The 23098-nt window shown below is 45.5% G+C and overlaps 1 protein-coding gene, 1 long non-coding RNA gene and 1 pseudogene across 3 annotated transcripts; all 3 read right to left on the reverse strand.

The window, feature by feature from the left end:
• Positions 1 to 884: 884 nt before the first annotated feature.
• LOC126984284 (deoxyhypusine hydroxylase-like) lies at positions 885 to 5477 on the reverse strand. Of its 2 annotated transcripts, none has more exons than XM_050837908.1 (3): positions 5326 to 5477; positions 1889 to 2440; positions 885 to 1486 (listed from the first exon to the last, which is right to left on the reverse strand). In XM_050837908.1, exons 2-3 carry the CDS (start codon positions 2428 to 2430, stop codon positions 1108 to 1110), a joined length of 921 nt encoding a protein of 306 aa, XP_050693865.1. In that variant the 5' UTR covers positions 2431 to 2440; positions 5326 to 5477; the 3' UTR covers positions 885 to 1107. The 2 variants fall into 2 exon arrangements, with proteins under 2 accessions (XP_050693865.1, XP_050693867.1); XM_050837910.1 differs by having other exon boundaries at positions 5184 to 5332.
• A 3290-nt stretch (positions 5478 to 8767) lies between these two features.
• The window catches only part of LOC126984285 (neogenin-like), a 32705-nt pseudogene continuing 18374 nt past the window's right edge, over positions 8768 to 23098 (reverse strand).
• LOC126984286 (uncharacterized) lies at positions 21847 to 23092 on the reverse strand. Its single transcript, XR_007736530.1, has 2 exons — positions 22468 to 23092; positions 21847 to 22323 (listed from the first exon to the last, which is right to left on the reverse strand). It is a non-coding gene; the product is annotated as an uncharacterized LOC126984286 (long non-coding RNA).

The following is a 23098-nucleotide window of genomic DNA, read 5'->3' on the forward strand; positions in this document are numbered from 1 at the left end:
ATATATATATATGTATATATATATATATATATATATATATGTATATATATATATATATATATATATATATATATATATATATATATATATATATATATATATATATATATATATATAATGTGGCTCTTTGCATTAGGTTGATTTTCCTCGCAAGGTTGTAACTTTGTTGTTCTGTCTGTTATCTCCATTATATGGCAACACTGATTTAAGTAGAATAAGTAACAGTGAAAAACAAGTGTGAGAAGTCTTCTACAAAATGCTCCAATGTCAGTGACCATTTCCTTAACTTATGTTGAAAATAAATGTATTTTCCTGATTTGGTTTATTTTTAAAACCATTGTTCAGCGTTTGGCTGTGTGCTGATGTGTGATTGTGACTTGTTTAAAAAGAAGCCACCACCTGGGCTGGTGTTTATGACTTAAAAAAGCTACCACCTTAACCACCAAAATGCTTCTCTGTCTCTACACATGCAATACTTTCCTCCACAACACACATATGGGTTTCCTTTTTTATTTTTCCCTTTTCTACAGTCATCACAAAGGCAATACTATGTGCTGAAGGTCACTGTGGCTGAGTAGAGATGGAGCAGCAAACATTTAATTAGGCTGAAGGTCATTGTGGCTGAGTAGAGATAGAGCAGCAAACATTTAATTAGGCTGAGTCTGAGGCGCATCAACACGGCAGCTTCAGAGTTGTGCAGTTCAGTGAATGCAGGCAATTTTAAGACAAAAAAAGAATCTTAAGGTTTACTCTTAACTAGAAGTCATGAATGAAACTTCAACTGCATGAAAATTTTACTTTGTGATCTTGATGACAGCAGACAGATGCTCAGGAATGCAAGAATGAGGCAGCACTCACTCAAAATATGTGGAATAAAACAATGATAATGTAAAAGGAGATTACATTTCCAAGTAACAAATTTGAGAGGTCTATTGGTAATAGATGAGAGATTTGAGATAAATGAACTTAAAGCCATTAATTCAGCATACATACAGTCAAAAGGTGTGTAGTGGCTCTAGACAAACTCACTAATGGAATCACAACAGCACCGATTGGCGAAAAGTCACTCATGGGCTCTGGACAACACTGGCAGCCTGTAGCAGTCTTCTAGACCTTGGCTTGCAGTCCATCAGCAAACTGGAACTGAGCCGGAGAGTTTTCATATTCAGACATGTCAAGAGCAACCTCACAGCTCTCCCTGACCACCGCAGCCTCGTCCTTGAGGTGCTCCCGCAACACCTCCTCAGCCTGGGGCGAGGCGATGGACCCCAAGGCCTCTGCCGCCTCGTGCCTCACCATTCCACTCTCGTCTTTGTTCCTCACAACCGCTGCCAACTCCTCAACCACGGCCGAGTTCCCCATCTGCCCCAGTACATAACCTACCTCGTGGCGGAAGAGAGCACTGCCCTTGCACGTCAGGCCTGCCGCCAGCGCCCGTGCACTCTCATCCGTGTTGATGTTACGCAGCGAGAACATGGCGCGGTACCTGCCAGGGATGTATGGAGGGGAGGCTGTAGCTCAGGTGTGCAAGGTGTATTCTTGTCTTGTTGTAACACTTGGTATTTCCTAAACTGAGCTGCATGTTCATTAATAAAGTTGTCATGTTGCACCTAAAGCAGATATAAACTGTGTTACAATGCAGTAAAAGTCCATTCACCCACTGCCAGGCCTCCACCCATTCAGATTATCAACTTTTTATTATCATGAAGTGGCAATTCAACTCATTATAACTGTGCACAAACATATTGATGAATAATACTAAACATTGAAATAGGTAGTTTTTTTATAGTTTAACCTTCCTTAAATGCCAAAGACTGAAAAGGAAAAATTCTCAGTCTGTCTGTTCTTTACAAAAACACATGCAGCTATTATTATTGCAAGCACTAACCTTTCAAAGAGGGGCAGCGTCTCATCCACGAGTTGCTCTCTCAGTTTTTCAATGTCGGTCTCCTGCTCTGGGGGTGCCGGGTCAATGGAGAGGAACTGTGTGCCCACTGCAGTCTTGTTGTCCTGGCCCTTCCCAGCGGAGGACTGCAGCCACGCCAGCCTGCTCAAGGCCAGCTGGCAAGTCTCAGCTACATCCACACATGGGTCTTTGCTATATTTTCTGAGAACATCTTCCACAGTAGGGTCTCCAATGGCTCCCAGTGCCTCCCCAGCCTCATGCCTCACCATTGGCTCCTGTTTGGAGTCACTCAAGACCTCAATGAGTTTTGGTATGGCTCTGACGTCCCCCATCTGACCCAGGCAGTAGGCCAGTTCATGCTTGAGGAGGGCCGAGGGGTCATCAAAGCACCGAGAAATAGCACTTATGGCAGCCTCCCCCCCCAGGCCCCTCAGTGTGAAGAGTGCCCGGAACCGCTCCTTCAGGGGCCGGCCCGGGTCAACCAGTACGCCCCCAATGGCCTCTATCTTGCTGTCTGGGACCATTTTTCTTAATCTGTAAAAATCATACTGAGTTATCAATGGGGGAAATGGAAGCAACTTTACTGCATAATGGAAAATGATGGCTGGCTGGATGGATGGAGAGGATTTTGGTCACAATACACTAAGAGACTGGAGAGATAAGAGTCACACAATGCCAACCATGACCAAAAATATCATGTTGCAATAATTGTAATTTGGTAAAACTGGAGTCTCATTACATCCCAAACAGGAGGACAGTCGAGGAATAAGGGTGAGGTGTTCTGATGATGCAGCTTCTCCCCTGAAATTGGTAAAAAAAAAAATAATAATAAAAAATAAAAAAAACTGCATAATTCATTGGTATTTCTACTTATCTTGACTTAGAGAAACAACAGAGGTGAAGTTAACCCAGACCCAGTCATAAAATTCATATTAGCCCTTGCTTTGGTTTTGACTGCCCATGGAGGTGGGAAGGATGGAGAGAAATACCAGGATGCGTGCGGTTTGAAGCTTGCGAACTGACAGTCAATCATATTGTGGCAGGAAGGAATCTGTTGTCAGTTAGCAGAAATGACCCAGGTTGACATTTCTGAAGAGGATATTTTTTTACAGCAAGGGAGACACCTCAAGGGCAATAAAACCAAAAGGCAACAACAATGAAATAACTAAATAAAACCAAAAATAAGCCTAGCCATGGGGGGCAGGATGGTAGGATGAGGTACTGGTGAGAGCAAGCACACTCCACCCTGCCTCCTACCTTGCTCTTGCTGTAAAATAAAACTAAACTAAATAAAACCAAAAATAAGCCTAGCCATGGGGGGCAGGATGGTAGGATGAGGTACTGGTGAGAGCAAGCACACTCCACCCTACCTCCTATTAAAATGTGGCGGCCCAGGGTGACAAAACTGGCTTCATTTGACAGTAGGATCAGCAGGCACAGCTCCCAGCCTCTCCAGCCTTTATACCTCCATGTTGCCTCCCTTCTCTCCCTCCATCCCTATATATATTTCTCCCTCTTCATCTCTCCAGACACACACATGGTCTCTTTCCTTTCCCTTTGTGTCCTCCATCACCTACACTCTCTCTCTCCCCATCATCCTTTTCTCCCTTTCTTCTCCTCCCTTTCCCCTTCCATCCCAGCATATATTTCTCTCTTCATCTCTCCAGCCCCACAAATGAGTCTCTTTCCTCTCCCCTCTTGTCCTCCATCACCTCCACTCTCTCTCTCCCCATCATCATATTCTCCCTCTCCTCTTCTCCTCCCCCTCCCCTTCCATCCCTTTATATTTCTCCCTTTTCATCTCTCTAGCCCCATAAACGAGTCTCTTTCCTCTCCTCTCTTGTCCTCCTTCACCTCCACACACTCTCTCTCTCTCTCCCCCCATCATCATATTCTCCCTCTCCTCTCCTTCCCTTCCCCTTCCATCTCTGAATATATTTCTCTCTTCATCTCTCTAGCCCCACAAATGAATCTCTTTCCTCTCCCCTCTTGTCCTCCTTCACCTCCACACACTCTCTCTCTCTCTCTCTCCCCATCATCATATTCTCCCTCTCCTCTCCTTCTCTTCCCCTTCCATCCCAGCATATATTTCTCTCTTCATCTCTCTAGCCCCACAAATGACTCTCTTTCCTCTCCCCTCTTGTCCTCCTTCACCTCCACACACTCTCTCTCTCTCTCTCCCCATCATCATATTCTCCCTCTCCTCTCCTTCTCTTCCCCTTCCATACCTGTATATATTTCTCTCTTCATCTCTCTAGCCCCACAAATGAATCTCTTTCCTCTCCTCTCTTGCCCTCCATTACCTCCACTCTCTCTCTCTCTCTCTCTCTCTCTCTCTCTCTCTCTCTCAGATCAACATTGTTTATGATCGATGACACTTTGAGTACGAGGAACAATGGCATAAAACTCAAATGTAGACAAGTAAATTCAGACTGCACCAAATTTTTCTTCACCAACGTTGTAGTGCGAGAATGTAATAAGCTCCCACCGTCAGTGGTCCAGTGTAACACGACTGACTCCTTCAAAAACAAGCTCGACCGTCACTTCCATCAACTTAATACCAACTTGAGTTGAAATGCATCGTTTTGGAGCCTTCTGATTAATGTAGAATCACTTAGGTTTAAGGACAGACCACCTAGTCTGGACCATGGGGTCTGTGTGGTCTGATTTTCTATGTAAATCTCTCTCTCTCTCTCTCTCTCTCTCTCCCTTCATCATAATCTCCCTCTCCTCTCCTCTCCTTCCCTTCCCCTTCCATCCCTTTATATTTCTCCCTCTTCATCTCTCCAGCTTTCATATCCCCTTTGTCCTCCATCACCTCCACTCTCTCTCCCCATCATCATATTCTCCCTCTCCTCTCCTACCCTTCCCCTTCCTTCACTCCTCCAAGGCCTCCCCACTCCCCGCCCTGGGAAGTATGCAACAAACTTGGCTGCCTTGGTATTAATTCGCTCCAGTTTATTAATGTTTCCGCGTGCACAGGAGTCCCACATCGAGACGGTAATCTGATGTTGTTCTTACAAGAGTGTGACTTTCATAACGAGGACTTCTCACTCTGCAACTATTCCATATGCCTTCTTGCCACTACAAAACGAGTCTAATGATTTCCCTAAAGCAGATATTATCCCCTACAACACTTAGATTAACTTAGATTTGTAGAGGCCAGTAAATGACGAAATGTGGCAGATATTGTCCCCTACACCACTTACATTAGCTTAAGAGATTTGTAGAGGCCAGTAAATGACGAAATATAATCAGGAAAACACTGCCCACACACCTGTCACACGAGGGTCAGCTGGGCCTGAGCTGGCAGAAGTGGTAGCTTAGAGTAGAGCCTTGCTTAGTAGCTTATAATGGCTCACAGATCTGTAGAGGCCACAAAATGACGAGATATAATAAGGAAAACACTGCCCACACACCTGTCACACGTGGGTCAGCTGGCAGGAGCGGCCTCGGCGTGACGGTGATGCAATGTTTCCGTCTACACAACGGTCCCGCTATTACGGGCCTCGGCTGCTGCTGCTGCCAATAACATCTTTACAACAGCAGGAGAAGGAGAGGAAGAGGACCTAAGAGGCGATACAAAGCGTCACAGGTCAAAAGAAGAAGAGCAACAGCCACTTCCTGCTCCACTGCCCAGGACTCCACTCCCTCCACACCAGCCTCACAGCATCCCCAACCAGGCTCAACATCCTCAGGCCAGCGCTGGGACTCAGCCTGGAAGACCTGCTGGCAGCGACACCCTCAGCCTCAACACTGCCCCACACACCAGAACACTTCCTGCTCCACTACCCAGGGCGCCCCACACACAGAACACTTCCTGCTCCACTGCCCAGGGCGCCCCACACACAGAACACTTCCTGCTCCACTGCCCAGGGCACCCCACACACCAGAACACTTCCTGCTCCACTGCCCAGGGCGCCCCACACACAGAACACTTCCTGCTCCACTGTCCAGGGCGCCCCACACACCAGAACACTTCCTGCTCCACTGCCCAGGGCGCCCCACACACCAGAACACTTCCTGCTCCACTGCCCAGGGCGCCCCACACACCAGAACACTTCCTGCTCCACTGCCCAGGGCGCCCCACACACCAGAACACTTCCTGCTCCACTGCCCAGGGCGCCCCACACACCAGAACACTTCCTGCTCCACTGCCCAGGGCGCCCCACACACCAGAACACTTCCTGCTCCACTGCCCAGGGCGCCCCACACACCAGAACACTTCCTGCTCCACTGCCCAGGGCGCCCCACACACCAGAACACTTCCTGCTCCACTGCCCAGGGCGCCCCACACACCAGAACACTTCCTGCTCCACTGCCCAGGGCGCCCCACACACCAGAACACTTCCTGCTCCACTGCCCAGGGCACCCCACACACCAGAACACTTCCTGATCCACTGCCCAGGGCGCCCCACACACCAGAACACTTCCTGCTCCACTGCCCAGGGTGCCCCACACACCAGAACACTTCCTGCTCCACTGCCCAGGGCGCCCCACACACAGAACACTTCCTGCTCCACTGCCCAGGGCGCCCCACACACCAGAACACTTCCTGCTCCACTGCCCAGGGCGCCCCACACACCAGAACACTTCCTGTTCCATTCCCCAGGGCGCCCCACACCAGAACACTTCCTGCTCCACTGCCCAGGGCACCCCACACACCAGAACACTTCCTGCTCCACTGCCCAGGGCGCCCCACACAGAACACTTCCTGCTCCACTGCCCAGGGCGCCCCACACCAGAACACTTCCAGCTCCACGGCCCAGGGCGCCCCACACACCAGAACACTTCCTGCTCCACTGCACAGGGCGCCCCACACACCAGAACACTTCCTGTTCCACTGCCCAGGGCGCCCCACACACCAGAACACTTCCTGCTCCACTGCCCAGGGCGCCCCACACACAGAACACTTCCTGCTCCACTGCCCAGGGCGCCCCACACACCAGAACACTTCCTGCTCCACTGCCCAGGGCGCCCCACACACCAGAACACTTCCTGCTCCACTGCCCAGGGCGCCCCACACACCAGAACACTTCCTGCTCCACTACCCAGGGCACCCCACACACCAGAACACTTCCTGCTCCACTGCCCAGGGCGCCCCACACACCAGAACACTTCCTGCTCCACTGCCCAGGGTGCCCCACACACCAGAACACTTCCTGCTCCACTGCCGAGGGCACCCCACACACCAGAACACTTCCTGCTCCACTGCCCAGGGCGCCCCACACACCAGAACACTTCCTGCTCCACTGCCCAGGGCGCCCCACACACAGAACACTTCCTGCTCCACTGCCCAGGGCGCCCCACACACCAGAACACTTCCTGCTCCACTGCCCAGGGTGCCCCACACACCAGAACACTTCCTGCTCCACTGCACAGGGTGCCCCACACACCAGAACACTTCCTGGTCCACTGCCCAGGGCGCCCCACACACCAGAACACTTCCTGCTCCACTGCCCTGGGCGCCCACACACAGAACACTTCCTGCGCCACTGCCCCGGGCCCCCCACCCACCCGAACCCTTCCTGTTCCACGGCCCCGGGCGCCCCACACACCAGAACACTTCCTGCTCCACTGCCCAGGGCGCCCCACACACCAGAACACTTCCTGCTCCACTGCCCAGGGCACCCCACACACCAGAACACTTCCTGCTCCACTGCCCAGGGCGCCCCACACACCAGAACACTTCCTGCTCCACTGCCCATGTAGTGACACGACTTGCCTGATGGGCGAGCCTCCCATAACCCACTTAACCAGTGGGGTACCTCTTTGGCCGACTGGTAAAGGAGTGGCTCTCCCGTTACGCTGGTTGTGGGTTCGATCTCCGGCGCCGGCAAACCTTTCCTTGTCTGGATTAATTTCTCGTGTGTTTCGTTACACGCAGAGGACGTGTGTGAGTATAGAAGAGAACAAATTCTGGCATTTCACCCAGGGCGCCCCACACACCAGAACACTTCCTGGTCCACTGCCCAGGGTGCCCCACACACCAGAACACTTCCTGCTCCACTGCCCAGGGCACCTCACACACCAGAACACTTCCTGCTCCACTGCCCAGGGCACCTCACACACCAGAACACTTCCTGCTCCACTGCCCAGGGCGCTCCACACTCCAGAAGACTTCCTGCTCCACTGCCCAGGACTACACTCCCTCCTTAAAAACCTCAGAGCATCCCTAACCAGGCTCAACATCCATAGGCCAGTGCCAGGGGGCCTGCTGCCAGCGACACCCTCAGCCCCAACACTGCCTTCCAAGCCCTCAAGTGTGCACAGACCTTCCTGCAGAAGTCTGGTCAACTCGTCAGGATCTAACCCCTGCCCATAGGGACATAACAACAACAACAGCCACAAGGAACCTCTACTGCTGGGGCTCAAGAGGCTGTGGTCCCATGGTCTAACCAGCCCCCTAAGACACTGAAGAAGCAGCTGCTGCTGTTACAACAGCCACACATGACCTGACAAGACCCCAAAAAACACTGGGTTAATCTGTCTGTTGTTGCTTTACAATTACCAAAAAAATTGCATCAGAATTGAAAGGGTAAGGACTTACCCACTCTGCCTTCCTTTTGCTGGAGCTGTCCAGTGGCTACAGCTGAAAGCAAGAGATGTCAAGCAATCACCTACCTCACTGCAGCACAAGATGCATTCCCTGTCCTGCTGCGGAGGCTTACTGTCTGGTGCACTGAAATGTGTAGCATCTAAATGATGGGGGCCAACTCAGAACAGATTTCCCTCCTCTGAGTGAGCTTTCTGGCTTCTTTGGTCTGGTCTTGATTACAAAACAGAGTAGGATGGTTGTCTTCAAGCTTTGCTGTTTGTGAAAGGTAGCAAGAGGAAGAAAGGTTTGGGAAACATTGCAAGTATACATCATGTTTTATTGAGAATATCTTTTTGTGACTATTCTTACAAGAGAATTCTTGGAAGGAACCTGTTTGTTAGGATTGTGTGGCTGAAGCAAATCATTCTGGCAGAGCAGCAAACACTTCCCACCCACTCTGAGGCTAAATGTTCCTTCTGTTGGCTGAGGAATATGTTGAACATAAAAAATGTTCTGGGCTGTACCCTAAAGTACACTTTCCTTGAAGCTCAACTTATTATGGTCAACACATTTGCACTTCCAAGGAATTTTCTGGTATGGTAAATCTTTGCCTAAACAAGTGGATTGCACTGCACAACCTACTTTGTACAAATAGAAACTAGGTCTTAAAGACTTTACCGTGGTTTAGCTACCTTTACATTTATTCCATCATAAGAGCAAAGGTATCATGACGTCCCAAGGAGCCGCTGCTCGTGCCAAACAATGCAGCCGCCCAACCCTACAAACTGCATACCAGACAAACACCAATGTACAAAATTAACCATAAATCCTATCAATCATTTAAAAATTTATTTGAAAACTAAATTTTATATACATGGCAAGTGGTATTACAAATTTGATCTTACAAAGATTAAACTATTAAATGTATGAGCATTTATACAAATGCATTGTCTATTTTGTTGAAGAGGTATTTGGAAATTTCTCAAGAGGTGATGACAGAACACAAAAATGAGGACCTGTAGTAGTCAATGCAAAGACTGGGAGATAAAATGCAGTGAAAATAAAACTGTTCCCATGCACAGGAAAACTGCCAGTGGCTGAGATCAGAACCATCAACCTCAAGCACATGCACTTATGAAGGCAAGTTAGGCAAGCTTCTGTCTGGCTTGTTGACAGTGTGACTCTGAGGAAGGAGACTTCCTCCTACACACAGACACACACACACACACACACAGGAGCTGGGGCCCAATACAGAAATCTGTCAGACTGATAACATTATCAGATCCTGGATTTTCATTAGCAATAAAAAAGTAGATAAGGCCCAGCTAATAGTAAAGAAAGTCCCAGTTTTGTTCTGTCAAGCACCACCTGAGGGTTTTCCAGAGAACCTGAAAGTACAAATGCTTCTAAATGCATGTGAAATGTTGTGAAGATGAATGTCATGAGATGGTGTGCAATGACGATGACAATGATAATGACAGTGATGATGATTGTGATGATAATGATGGAATGATGATGACAAATAATAACACTTCACTTACTGAGACATGTATCAGTTCTTATCATATGATTACATTTATATACTTTGTGCAATAAAAAATGTCAAATAATTTTCACAGCTATTAAAAAAATGACCTGAATGACTAAAAATCAAGACCTGGACAAAGAAATTCATCACATACACTCAATAAATTAAACTAGTCTCCAATGTCTGTGGGTATTGACAAACTTATCAAGTCTTCATTACCAAAGTGTTGCCACTACTGCTGATATACTGTCTCTGTTCATCCATGACAACTAAAAGAAGTCACACAACAAAAAATTGACTTCTGGTACAAAAAGAGTTATAAACTGTTACTGAACATTAAGTTAACTTGGAAGGACACCCATGATGTAGCTTCAGAAGTTTCCACTATACAAAAGTTCTTAAAATTACTCTTAACATTAAATGCACGTCTAGTTTGTACACGCACCAAATGTACAAACGAGAACACAGTGAATATCCAGCAATAAACGAACGGTCAGGAGTTCCAGACAGCCGCAGGAAGGCTGTTTAAGTAGAGCTTCAAAAGATCAGCAGGTTTACAAGATGCCGTCATCCTGTGTATTACTGGACCACTCTTTTGATGAACTGTTTTATCTAAGTGATCTTTGACATGCTGGTCTTCAGTGAGCTATGAAGAACCTAGAACCTATGAAGAACTCCTTTACTCGTTATTTGCTGATCAAGGGAATTTAGATTCAGAATGATTGAGCACAGAGACCTGAAACTGCTGCAAACCCTAGTCCAGTGTTTTGTTAACGCAACGACACTCACTCACTCAGATCCTTTCTCGGGTCCACGGAAATATCGGAGCTGGGAACTGGGACGCAAACTTGTTGTGTTTACATTTTCAAACACCTCAGCAACAACAGACTCATCGGCCTGAGCACGGCACACACACACTCTGGTCCTCAACATGACTAGGCACCACTCGGCTGTCCTCAGCAACACAGTGCTTGGAGGCCATCACCTCGTCTCACCTCTCACACTCACCATTCACCATGAAAGGCAGGACTCATCTCTTCTATAAAATACAGCATAAGTAGTGTATTGTACAAGCCTGCTTTTTTTCTGATTCAACTGTTTCACTCTTACATGTTTCATTACCTTCATAAAGAAAAATATTCAAATTTGCTTCAAAAGAAAATCCCTACCTCATTCATATTTCCCCATGTTAGCATTTAGCTGCTTTCAAGAAACGTGAAGCAAGGATACTTGCAAGAAAAAATATTTTACGTATTTTCATGGCATGTCCCTACTCATTTTGACGGTCCACAGCCTGGCCGGGGCGGCGCGGAGGAGGACACCACTAACTGAGGAGGATTGGAAGCACCACACTACACCACCAGTGACAGCTACTTTTGAAAGTTGTTTAAATTATAATACAAATAAATAATAACAATAATAATAATAATATAAAAATAATAATAATAATGATAATAACAATAAATTACTGACCACTAACCTAGTCATTTCCTCTCATGAAAATATAAATTCAAAACACTCCCATGAATTACTCTCAAACCATTTCCACCCAGTCAGTCTCCGTCAACCATAATTTGCAGCATGTAAGTTTCTCAGATGTTTAATATTTCTAAAGTCAGTGTTGGTTTGATATAATACCAGGTCTATGCAGTGAGGCGTAGAAGCAATAGCCAATTATCATGGACTTGTGCCCTGAATAGGCTTGTATGCCATAACAGCCAACACTTGAGAGGTGCTGTGCATGTAAGGAGTGAATGACAGGCTTTGGGGGCTATAATGGCTACATGACGTAGCAGCACGTATGGGAGTCAAAAGATGTCATTGACTAATTTTGTATTTAGATTCAGGGAGATGTGGCCAAGTGGCTCCAGCACCTGAGTCTTGCTGAAGGCTGACCATTCTGTCTGCCATCAGTGGCTGAGGATCACCAGCAAGCTGCCCATCAACTCCAATACTGAGATAAATTATTGTCAAGTGGAGCACCAGGGGGAAGAGTCAGGAATGCATGGAAAACTGTCTGGCTGTTTATAATTATTGCTTGGGACTCAATTGTATTTACTGACTGAATGGAGACTGATCACTCTGCAACTGCAACAAATTTGTTATGAGCGCTGCCTTTCATGAGGGAGGTGTGGACACATGGGGTCAGGATGATGGGGATTAAGGCCACATACCAGCACAGCACCGCACAGTGTTTGGGTTTGAGCCTACAAACCAGGCCGGGGGAGAAAAATTAGGGTCAGAAAGAATGTAAATTGCCAGGGGCCGCACCACACATGAGCATCCTGTGGCTCTGCATCGTAACTTGGAATTCACTTTGCTTTGTGACTTATCTTCCTACACCTGGCATGACGGCCCTGGCACTGATATGAGAAACCCTGCTCAGAATAAGATGGAAAAGGCTCTGTTTGCTTATCTTTGATAATGTAAGAAAGGTACTCCAGGGAATGGCTTGTTGCTTCAGGTATTCAGTGTGAGTGGTGTAAATCTAAACATGATATTTTATGAGAAATATTAAAATGACAACTTATGTGCTGCAACTTATGACTGTACACCCCTAACCCTGCAATAGTTTTAAGTTGATATAAAACCCAAATTTTATGTACTGGCACTGAACATATATATCTGTTGGCTTTGTTTCAAGACATCACTAGAATACAATTTGTATTGAGTCGTGTAAAAATAAATAAAAATACTAAACTCAGGTGAAGTTGGCAGAGCGAGCAGCATGTCAGAGAGTAATGGTAAGCAGTCATCACTAAACTCTAGCAGTTGAACTGGTTGGCAGTGATAGCAGAGAGGTCCTTCATCAGCCCTTCAAGGTTAGCCATTTCCTGAGACAATTCTTCCGTTGAGTAACCATGAAGTAGAGCTTCATTTGCTTCCTGGAAAATTAAATGAAATTTCAAAGTATATAAGAAACAAAGATAGTTAATAAACATGTGTCCAGTAATATATAATGTACCAAGGTAGTGCTGAAGGTACTGGCTGAGGTAAGACAAGATTAAGTTTCATGGAGAGGATTTTACAACTTTAGTCACCACCAGTGAAACGCCTTGCCAAGGTGTTTCATTCACGGCAAACATGCGACTCTTACCTCGTGCTCGGGCAGAGAGTCCACCCGAGAGGACGGGCCCATCCAGCGGCCCGAGGGTCCCCCAGGGCCAGCGCTGCTGGGCATCCCCGAGGAGCCTGGAACTAAGGATTTCTTGAAGGGGCTTGTGACACCCTGGGGTCGCACAGCAACTGTCAGGTAGAGAATGTCATGAGAAAAAATACAATAAACAAAGTTCTGCAAACTTAAAGCCTGAGTCAAAGCTGACAGGACCAATTCATGAGTGTTCCAATTGTTTTGATATTTTCAAAATGTATGCTACTGTTTCATCAGTTTGTGAAGGGATGATTTTGTCACTTATCAAAATGCATCTTTTCAGATTTTTCATTATTCAATAAACTTAGAGTTTCTAACATTTATCTTCAGTGGTTATTTCCCATATGGCTGTTTCTGCACACCTGGGTCACCTCTCTCTAATATTCATGGACACAACAGACCGTTATGCAAAATAGTACAAGGAAAACCTTCAACTACAAGAGAGAGTTACATTTACCATGAGTGGCCCCTTCCAGGTACTCCCCTGGCACCACCACTGACTGGACACTTGCATGCCACACAGGATTTCAAAACTTTCCTTTTAAAAATAATTTAATGATCAGCTTGTGTTTCTTTCTGGGATGGAGCAATTACCCAACTGTAATATATCTGAGTCTTTGAATTCCAGTTTTTGGGGAACTGAGCATCAAGAAACCTGCAGCGGTGATACCCACAGCGGTGGCGGGCAGAGTGCAGACTTGACTTCAGATGAAAATGCTCATCAAGTTACTCAGTGGTTGACGACTTACCAAAGTCTATGAGCAAATACAAAAATTAATTGTTCTTCATGCAAAGATGACATGCAGGGGCAATGTTTGATGTGTTTTACTCAACACTGTTGTGTGTCCTTATCACAAACTGATTGATGCTTTGTTTACTCTGAAAAAAGAACTCTATCATGTTACTACTTTCCAGCAACTAGGTATCTCTTTGACTCAGAGCTTTTCAACTCTGCATCCCGCTGTCTAAAAGGTGCCAACCCTGTGGCCTGTCTCACCAATGTGTTTGGGCTGTGGGGTGGTGGGGGCAGACTGGGGCGGGGCAGGCACACTGAAGCTGCGCAGAGGGTTGCCAGACCTCTTCCCAAGGGTGTTGCTCCCCTCACCATTGATGGTGCTGGAATAAAAGGGGGAAAATATATATATATATATATGTATACAGATAGATAGATACAGGTGGTCCCTCGCATTTCCAAAACCCATGTTTGCGGACTTACAAATGCATGGATTATCCACAGAAGACTGAAACTCCCTTCAATTATTTTTACTCTGAGAATTTATCAAAACATTCACCTGTACTTGAAATGAACTCTCAACATTAATACCAAAAAATTACCTGTACTGTGACGAGCCTGAAGGCCCCCCCAGGCTGCCAAGAAGGGACTGTGAGGGCTGGGGGGGTAAGGACAGCCCCTCCAGGGGGGCGCTACCTGGCCCCAGCATACCAGACAACCCACTGCTGGAAGGGGAAAGGACACTAAAAATAACCGTCACTTTATATGAAGAAGCAATGCAAAAATTAGATCCCTCTCCCTATAGGTCTGACACCCTCTTGGCTCTTGGTGCTCCTTTTTAGTGGGTGGTCAAGGTGGCAGAGTCTCCAACTGTCCCTGTTCACAGACTTTCTTCAGCATCACTAACACACTGCCTCCCTCCTCTCCCCTTCAAATATTCCTCAGTCCAGTCACTCCACATTACTGTTGGTCTGTTGTCCAACCCTTTAGCCCTCTGATTTGATTCTCATAAATCCTCTTCACAAAACCACCATCCTGTACTGCCATGATATGCTTAAGCTATCTTAGTAAACTCTGCCATGTCTGTTCCACAACTCAATATTTAACAACTTTTGCTTTGACATCCACACTGCATCCCTTGTATGCTGAATCCTTATTATACTTTCTGATCATGTTAAGTCACATCCTATCCAGTTATAACTAATTTTACTGCACAAAGCCCTGCCAGCTGAGACACTCTCTGACCATGTTTCAGAGGCAGAGGTCAAGCTTGGCAGACTGATAGTTGGGTAAAGGAGGAGAAAGGAATGTTTGTGAGACCTGTGTATAGCATGACAACACCTGGGCCAGCTTAGTTCCCCTGAAGAAGCCTTGAGCAAAACTAGTCTGGAATACACTCACCTAAACCCCTTGACTGAATTTCCTACAAGAAGACCTCACCAAGCTACAGGAATGGAACAAAAAGTGGCTGCTACAATTCAATGAAGAAAAATGTAAAGTCCTGCACCTTGGGAGGGGATATACAGCACACCAATACCACATGGGAAACACTCCACTATCCACCACAGAGGCAGAGAAAGACCTAGGAGTATATGCTACCAGGCTACCAGTGAAAGCCAAATCCGTGCCAATCGCAGCGGACGGGTTAATACATCCATGTTTCCTTCCTCCTTTGCCTAACTGGTCCTTGATTCTCCCTTTCCATCCCTGCTTGCATTCCTACCTCTCATGATTCTCTCAGCTGACCCTACAGCCTGACTTCCCTTCACTGGGGTAATAGTTTTCTTTACGGTTATAGAACCTTTGTAGATACCTTGTGGGGTTCGGACTGTAAGGGTTTTCTGCAGGCGAGTTGTACCCCTGGCTGCCTGCCGAGGAAAACTGTGGCATGGAGTAGCCGGGGCGGCCCAGCGTGCCATCGCTGTACACGCTGCTGGAGGTGCTGCCGCCAACCACTGGAAGGGAACGCATTCGTGTAGTGAAAGAAGACATGACCCACAAGTATTATGCTTCCACAGTAATGTATAATATATGTTTGTTTTTATTAGGAAATCCATACAGTCATGAAAGCTGATGAGTTACAGTTGTAGATGTTCAAGATGTTCAGTCTGAAAACTTTACATAAATGGAGACAAAGTTTGTATGAAAGTAATACAGTATCTGATGTAAAAAAAATAATACATCCATTTGTATTTCATTTACTTGAAAATAAAGAAGAGCTGAGATATTCTTCTCTCGTTGCAAACGTGACTTAAAAACAAGCTAGTTAATAATTACAAGTCTAGAAATTTAGTCTGTGGTTACCAGCGCTGTTTCTCATTTCTGCTTCAGTAAAAAATGAGACTCTTAAAATGTCAGTACACAAGGACAGAAGCAAATTAGTCTTAGTAGTGTTTTAACTTAAATAATCAAGTGAAATATGGCATCATGAGTGTCCCAGAGTATGGAGGTAAGATCGGGCAATGTTGATGCATCACATGAAGGGGTTAGGTCTGTCTGGCTTCTCTGGATGACTGATACATTACGTACACTTGGTGATACACAGCCCGCCAAGAATGTGTTCACTATCGTCAAACCATTTCAAACAGTCCGTTTGGGCGTTTTATTCTGTGGGTCCTTTCCTCCCCTCTGATCTGCCACACAGTCCCAACACCTATTCCTTCCTTACAGCACAGCAGTGATGCAATCCCATGAGTACTGAACCACAAAGGGTAGAGCCTTCACAGTCCACCCTGCACTCAGTCTTGTTGTGCACTCAAACTCGCCCAGATATTTTTTCTGCACCTCACTTGCTGTAAAATATTGTGTCACCTTCGTAAACAAACTGCCTAAGTCATTTTTCCTTCCTTACAGAGAATAAACAACCTACCCAAGTAATTTTTTCTACTTTACATGAAATAAAAAAACTAATTTTCTCATTCAGTTTACAGCATAGGAAAAAATGTCAAGGCGAATTTTGAGCACTCACACCTTGAATGACAAAGGTAACTACCAAAACACGCTTCACTTGACAAAAAACTGAGAGCCAAAAATCTGCAAATCAACAAAAAATAACTTAGAAAGTTTGTTTACAAGGGTGACAACTTATGTTCATTTGTTAGATGGCTCTTTTATGATTGATTATTTTTTGAGTGGTTAGAAAGGCATCCCGTCAAACCCATGTTGTAATGTTATCAGTATATGACTGATCAAGAACTGTAACCAAGTCGTACAGCAAAGAATGTATTGAGTCTTCCTACTTTAACTCATTCCTATGCTATCCAAATCCCTTATGCAAGACTTAACCAGCATCTTCATTCTTTCATCTCTTTGGCTGATAAACACTGAACAGCCTTCCTTTGTCTGTATTTCCTCCTGCCTATGATTTGAATGCTTTCAAGATGGGAATATCAAGACACCTCTAAAAAATAATAATAACACAATAAATAAATAAATAAAACTCAATGTAATCTACTTGACATTTGTTGATGGCACACAAGGTGGATGAGTCTGATGGTTTCTTATTCTCCAAATTGTTATTAAAATTAGAGGCATGCATGTGAGACTGTAGAGACTGAGATTAGTGAGTGACCTTACCCGCCCACAAACACCCTCTTGCCGGGGCTCAGACTTGCCTACTGCTAAGCACCATTCCCGGCCTGGGCACCAAAACAATGGTCTTGTGCGACTCTTGCAGGAAATTTAGTTAGACATTTTTAACTGGCAGACAATTCACTCTCTGCTCTGTGGTCTGTGAGTGAAAATCATCTGAAAGAGCTTCATGGTGTTGGCCCAGACCACTTAAATCAGGGACATGACAAGTTTTTTTTAGCAAGGCAATGATTGAGGAGGAGGAGGATAAACTAGTATTTCTGGGAGTGGTGCTTACTGCATTATTTGTGAGTTACCCTGAGCACCTCAAGTGTGGCAAAGATAAGTTGCCTACATTACTCTAAATAGGTTAAGTAAGGTCAATGCGCACAAACTAGTTTTACATAGACTCTGCATGTGTGTGTGTGTGTGTGTGTGTGTGTGTGTGTATTCACCTAGGCATGGTAACATTACACTCATGGGTCTTGTTTCAATAGGTCAAACTTAGAATTAAACTCATTTATATTTTTTGGAATGGCTGACCTCTTTGTCAAGGTTGGTCCACAGTTCAATACATGTATATAGCACAGTATATGTCTCAACCTCCTTTAAACTTCTTTTCTTCAATTTCTTTTCATTTCCTCTTGCTGGTCCCCAACCCATGCAAACAGATCTTCTCCATCACTGCCCTCAACACTGCATTCATGTCACCTCTCTTCTTCCTGTTATGGATGGCAGCCTGAACCCCTCCAGTCTTCCCTTGTATAATAAATAGGTCAGAATCATTTTGGTTACTACTCTTTGAATTCTTTTGATTCTGTTTATATCTCTCTTTTTGTATTAGGACCACACAAATGGATATTACATTTCTGTCACCACATTCCTCCTCCTCCTCCTCTTCCTTCTTCTCTTCTTTCTCTTCCTTCTCCTCATGACCTCTGGTTGGCCCAGCTTCAAGTTCCAGTTTGGGTGTGGAGGTTATGCATGAAGAGAATGCCTGCTTATGTGTGTGTGTGTGTGTGTGTGTGTGTGTGTGTGTGAGGAAGCATAACTTCAAAAGTTTTATATAGCAAAGCTTCAAAGCATAACTGAAAGACAAATCACAAGGCAAGAATGTGCAAGGCATCTTACTACCAGCCTTGTGGGGCAGTGCATGCCTTCCGTGCCAGCCACTCAACACCACAAGGAGGACACCACAAGCAGGAAGAGCTCCCAGGCAGAGGAAGGAGTAGCTAGACAGCATGCAGAGAGAGGCAGGTACTTACGGTCATTGGAAACATCCATAGACATAATGAGAGGTTTGGGTTTGAATGAGCGACGGTTCAACAATTTATCCGTCTCATCTTCGCTGAGGGGATCACCTACAGAGACATATTAGGAAACCAAAATCTTGGAAGTGTAAAACAATAAAATAAGAGGCATTTGAATGATAATCTAACAATACATAACAAGAGCACTAGAAGAAGTGGAAAGTTCAGTGTAAGTTTCTGCAAACAGACTTTGTTGGAAAAATGAATTACTGATTAACTAAACAACTAAGTAAACAAACAAATAATGAAAAATGCAATAAGAAATAAAAATATGACAAGAAAAATAAACAAATAAATAAATAAATATGCCAGTATTTCTTTTTATCAATCAGTCTATCTATTTATCTATCCATCTATCTATATACAGTTGGTTATGCCACAATGGACAAATGTTACCATGAATTATGCTTACACACACACACACACACACACACTATATATATGCCTCAGTAAAAGGATCACTACACAGCCAAAGTCTTCTCCACTGTTCTCACTGACGTGTGGAGGTCACCACACTAAATAATTAGTACACTTTCCTAAAGCCGTAATACAAGACACATACCGAGTTCCAACAACACTCGTCATGTTGCATCAAACAGTATCAATTGTGAAAAGGATTTCTTCTAATAAAATCCTAATCCTGCAAAGCACAAACCTGAGTGTTTTCATTACTTAATGCAGCAGGAATTATAGTTTATTCCACCCCAGGTGACAACAGGTCAGGCCAGAAACCCCTCCCTCTAGGGTCTAGACTCTAGACCATGTAGGGAGAGCACAGCCGCTCTGTTGCTGGTGATTGGTTACAGCTGACCTGACGGGGGTTGGGGAAAACCTGTTTGAGACTCAACAGTTTCCTTATTTTACTAGTTTCTTCATATTTGCTGTCACCTGAGATGGAATAGTCTATAGTGACCTGAGACTCTCTACACAAACAGGATATTTGTCCGAGTATTTTTGTCTGGCTGCCGGGGACAAGCGGCCCCATCCCTGACACTCTGAGGGCACGCACAGGCAGCACAACAGTCTTCCAGTGTTGCCTCACGGCTCACAACACTCCTTCAGAGGAACGTTTCTTTGCAAGGGATTCCATAAAATTTTTACCAAGATTCATATATTTACATGGAAATGATTCTCATCAAGTGTGAGATCTGAGTGTGGCAAGTGGCCCATATTGAGTATTTTCACACTTTAACCCGGTAGCAGCGGGGATCATGTTCCTTAATGGTCCCTCCAAGCGAGAAGAATGAGAAGAAATCACCCCTCACACAAACCATTTCATAATATATATCAAGGCATTTGTGATCAGATTATGTATCATCTATTCTTGGGGGTTTATATCATGACACAAATTTGGCCCATCGCTGCTACACGGTAAAGCCACAAATTTGGCCCGTCGCTGCTACCGGGTTAATGTGACTGTGGGAAACATGCAATTAATGATGAATATTTTTTTCTTCTGTCTGTGCCCTCCTAGTGGCTGGGTCTCAAAACTACACCACTGCACAAAGGAGGCCAGGCACTACACTCTACTGCTTCAGAGATACCATAAAAAGATGAGAAGTATACAAAACTAGTCAGAAATATATACAGCAAAATACATTTACTCTGCCAGTGAGCCTACAGGGATCTATGTCAGGGCAGCAAAGTGCTTCAATATCATTCCATCTTGATCCTTCAGGAAGTTCATTACACACCATCTCAAACCTACTGCTCTTTGCACCAAGAAATATATGAAATACCAATCACAAGCCTGAGACATAGACTACTGCCACTACAGGTTGGGGAAAAAAGAAAAAAAGAAAAAAAAGAAAAAATAAATAATAATACTTATCATCCCCACTATCCTTGATCCACCCAATCCATCCCCATCCACTCCCATACTCTCAGGAAGACCAGCACTGCACAGCCTTCCTCTCCTCTTGATCCACCCAATCCATCCCCATCCACTCCTGTCCATACTCTCAGGAAGACCAGCACTGCACAGCCTTCCTCTCCTCTTGGTCCACCCAATCCATCCCCATCCACTCCCGTCCATACTCTCAGGAAGACCAGCACTGCACAGCCTTCCTCTCCTCTTGATCCACCCAATCCATCCCCATCCACTCCTGTCCATACTCTCAGGAAGACCAGCACTGCATAGTCTTCCTCTCCTCTTGATCCACCCAATCCATCCCCATCCACTCCTATCCATACTCTCAGGAAGACCAGCACTGCATAGTCTTCCTCTCCTCTTGATCCACCCAATCCATCCCCATCCACTCCTATCCATACTCTCAGGAAGACCAGCACTGCATAGTCTTCCTCTCCTCTTGATCCACCCAATCCATCCCCATCCACTCCTATCCATACTCTCAGGAAGACCAGCACTGCACAGCCTTCCTCTCCTCTTGATCCACCCAATCCATCCCCATCCACTCCTATCCATACTCTTAGGAAGACCAGCACTGCACAGCCTTCCTCTCCTCTTGATCCACCCAATCCATCCCCATCCACTCCTATCCATACTCTTAGGAAGACCAGCACTGCACAGCCTTCCTCTCCTCTTGATCCACCCAATCCATCCCCATCCACTCCTGTCCATACTCTCAGGAAGACCAGCACTGCACAGCCTTCCTCTCCTCTTCACTTTTCAATTCCTGCAAATACCATTCCTCCTTCTAAGCCTTCCCACAGCCCATTTTCATCAGCGTTTCCATAACCCAGAGCACTGCCCATTCTGGTGTGTTTTTGCCCATGTCTGAAATGTTCACCCTTCCTCTCACAAATGAATCTATAATTTTTCTCCTTTCCCATTCTTCCTTCCTTCAACTCACATTCACACGGGCAACCCTAAAGACCTGCCTCCTCTTTCTCCCCCTCCTCCTCCCCTTCCCTCAGCTCACAGCCACTTTCTGCCCACCCTCCGAGGCGCTGCTGGCACAAAACCCATCCCCGGCGGGACACAGGGTGACACATCATCAAGAAACTTTAACCACCACCGCCAAGTCCATACAATAAGGTGTGATTTAACAAAAATAAGCCAAAAAACAGAGTCCAGACAATACCCACCATCACTAAAAGAATTATGAATAAACATTGAGAATAAGAGATGTGGTGAACTAACAAGGCCAGCTCATGAAGGCAAGGCTGGACCTGGTCAGAATAAGGAAAGTATACGGAAGCCCTGGAGGAGCAGCGAGTCCCCAACAGTGGTGAGCTTCAGGCAGCCCTCGGACACACACCAGCCTCACTGCTTACAAACTTACAACATTGCCACTGCACAGCACAAAGCATTTCTTGCTCATGCCACAAAACTGCATCACATTCTCATCACAAGGTTAGCACAAAATTTACAAAAACATATTTATTGCCTAAAAATATATATATAAAAAGATAAATAAATAAATAGACATGCCCTACCCTCATGTTTTATCATTTTCTGGTATAATTCTTCTGTAATATGTAACCACTACACACAGAGGATCTTATAATACTCCTTCTGACACTACAGCTGCATTGCTCTCTCCTAATCACAGCCGCCACTCCAATGGTCCGTGCCCTGAGTCATGAGAGGTGCTGGACACATGAATCTACTCTTCCGTCAATACCTAACCACTACACACAGGATCTTATAATACTCCTCCTGACACTACAGCTGTATTGCTCTCTCCTAATCACAGCTGCCACTCCAATGGTCCGTGCCCTGAGTCATGAGAGGTGCTGGACACATGAATCTACTCTTCCATCAATACCTAACCACTACACACAGAGGATCTTATAAGACTCCTCCTGACACTACAGTTATATTGCTCTCTCCTAATCACAGCTGCCACTCCAATGGTCCGTGCCCTGAGTCATGAGAGGTGCTGGACACATGAATCTACTCTTCCCTCAATACCTAACCATTTGTGTGTGCCTTTTAGCCTCTCCTGCTGCCCCCTTGTGGATGACCTTACAAAGATTCTTCACAGCTGTTCCCTGACACTCCTCTTCCTCAGCTAGTCTTCTGAGTAATGCAGAGAATGGCCACAAAAGTCATGCACACCCACCCAGAAATCTACTCTTAGTCAGCTTGCCCTATGTGGTTTTTCTGTTGGCAAGGTCTCCACCACCTCACCTGCTTATTTGGTAATTTAAATGATGATGGCAATTATGATGCTACACAATTGCCAGTTTTCACAATAATGACCTCCTCTAGTTTACCTTTAAGTTATGGGTCTATCTTATGGATGAGATATCTATATTTCTTAAGTATCATGCTTTTGTAATGCCACAAACCTTTCATGGTTGTTCAAATTCCTCCTCCGTCTCCAGCACTGGCTCTACTCTCTACCCTGCAAGTCTTACACACTATAGAAGGTTGTGGCAGGCCGGGTAACTTAC

The sequence above is a fragment of the Eriocheir sinensis genome, chromosome 56 (assembly GCF_024679095.1).
Source record: "Eriocheir sinensis breed Jianghai 21 chromosome 56, ASM2467909v1, whole genome shotgun sequence".
Classification (NCBI taxonomy): Eukaryota; Metazoa; Arthropoda; class Malacostraca; order Decapoda; family Varunidae; genus Eriocheir; species Eriocheir sinensis.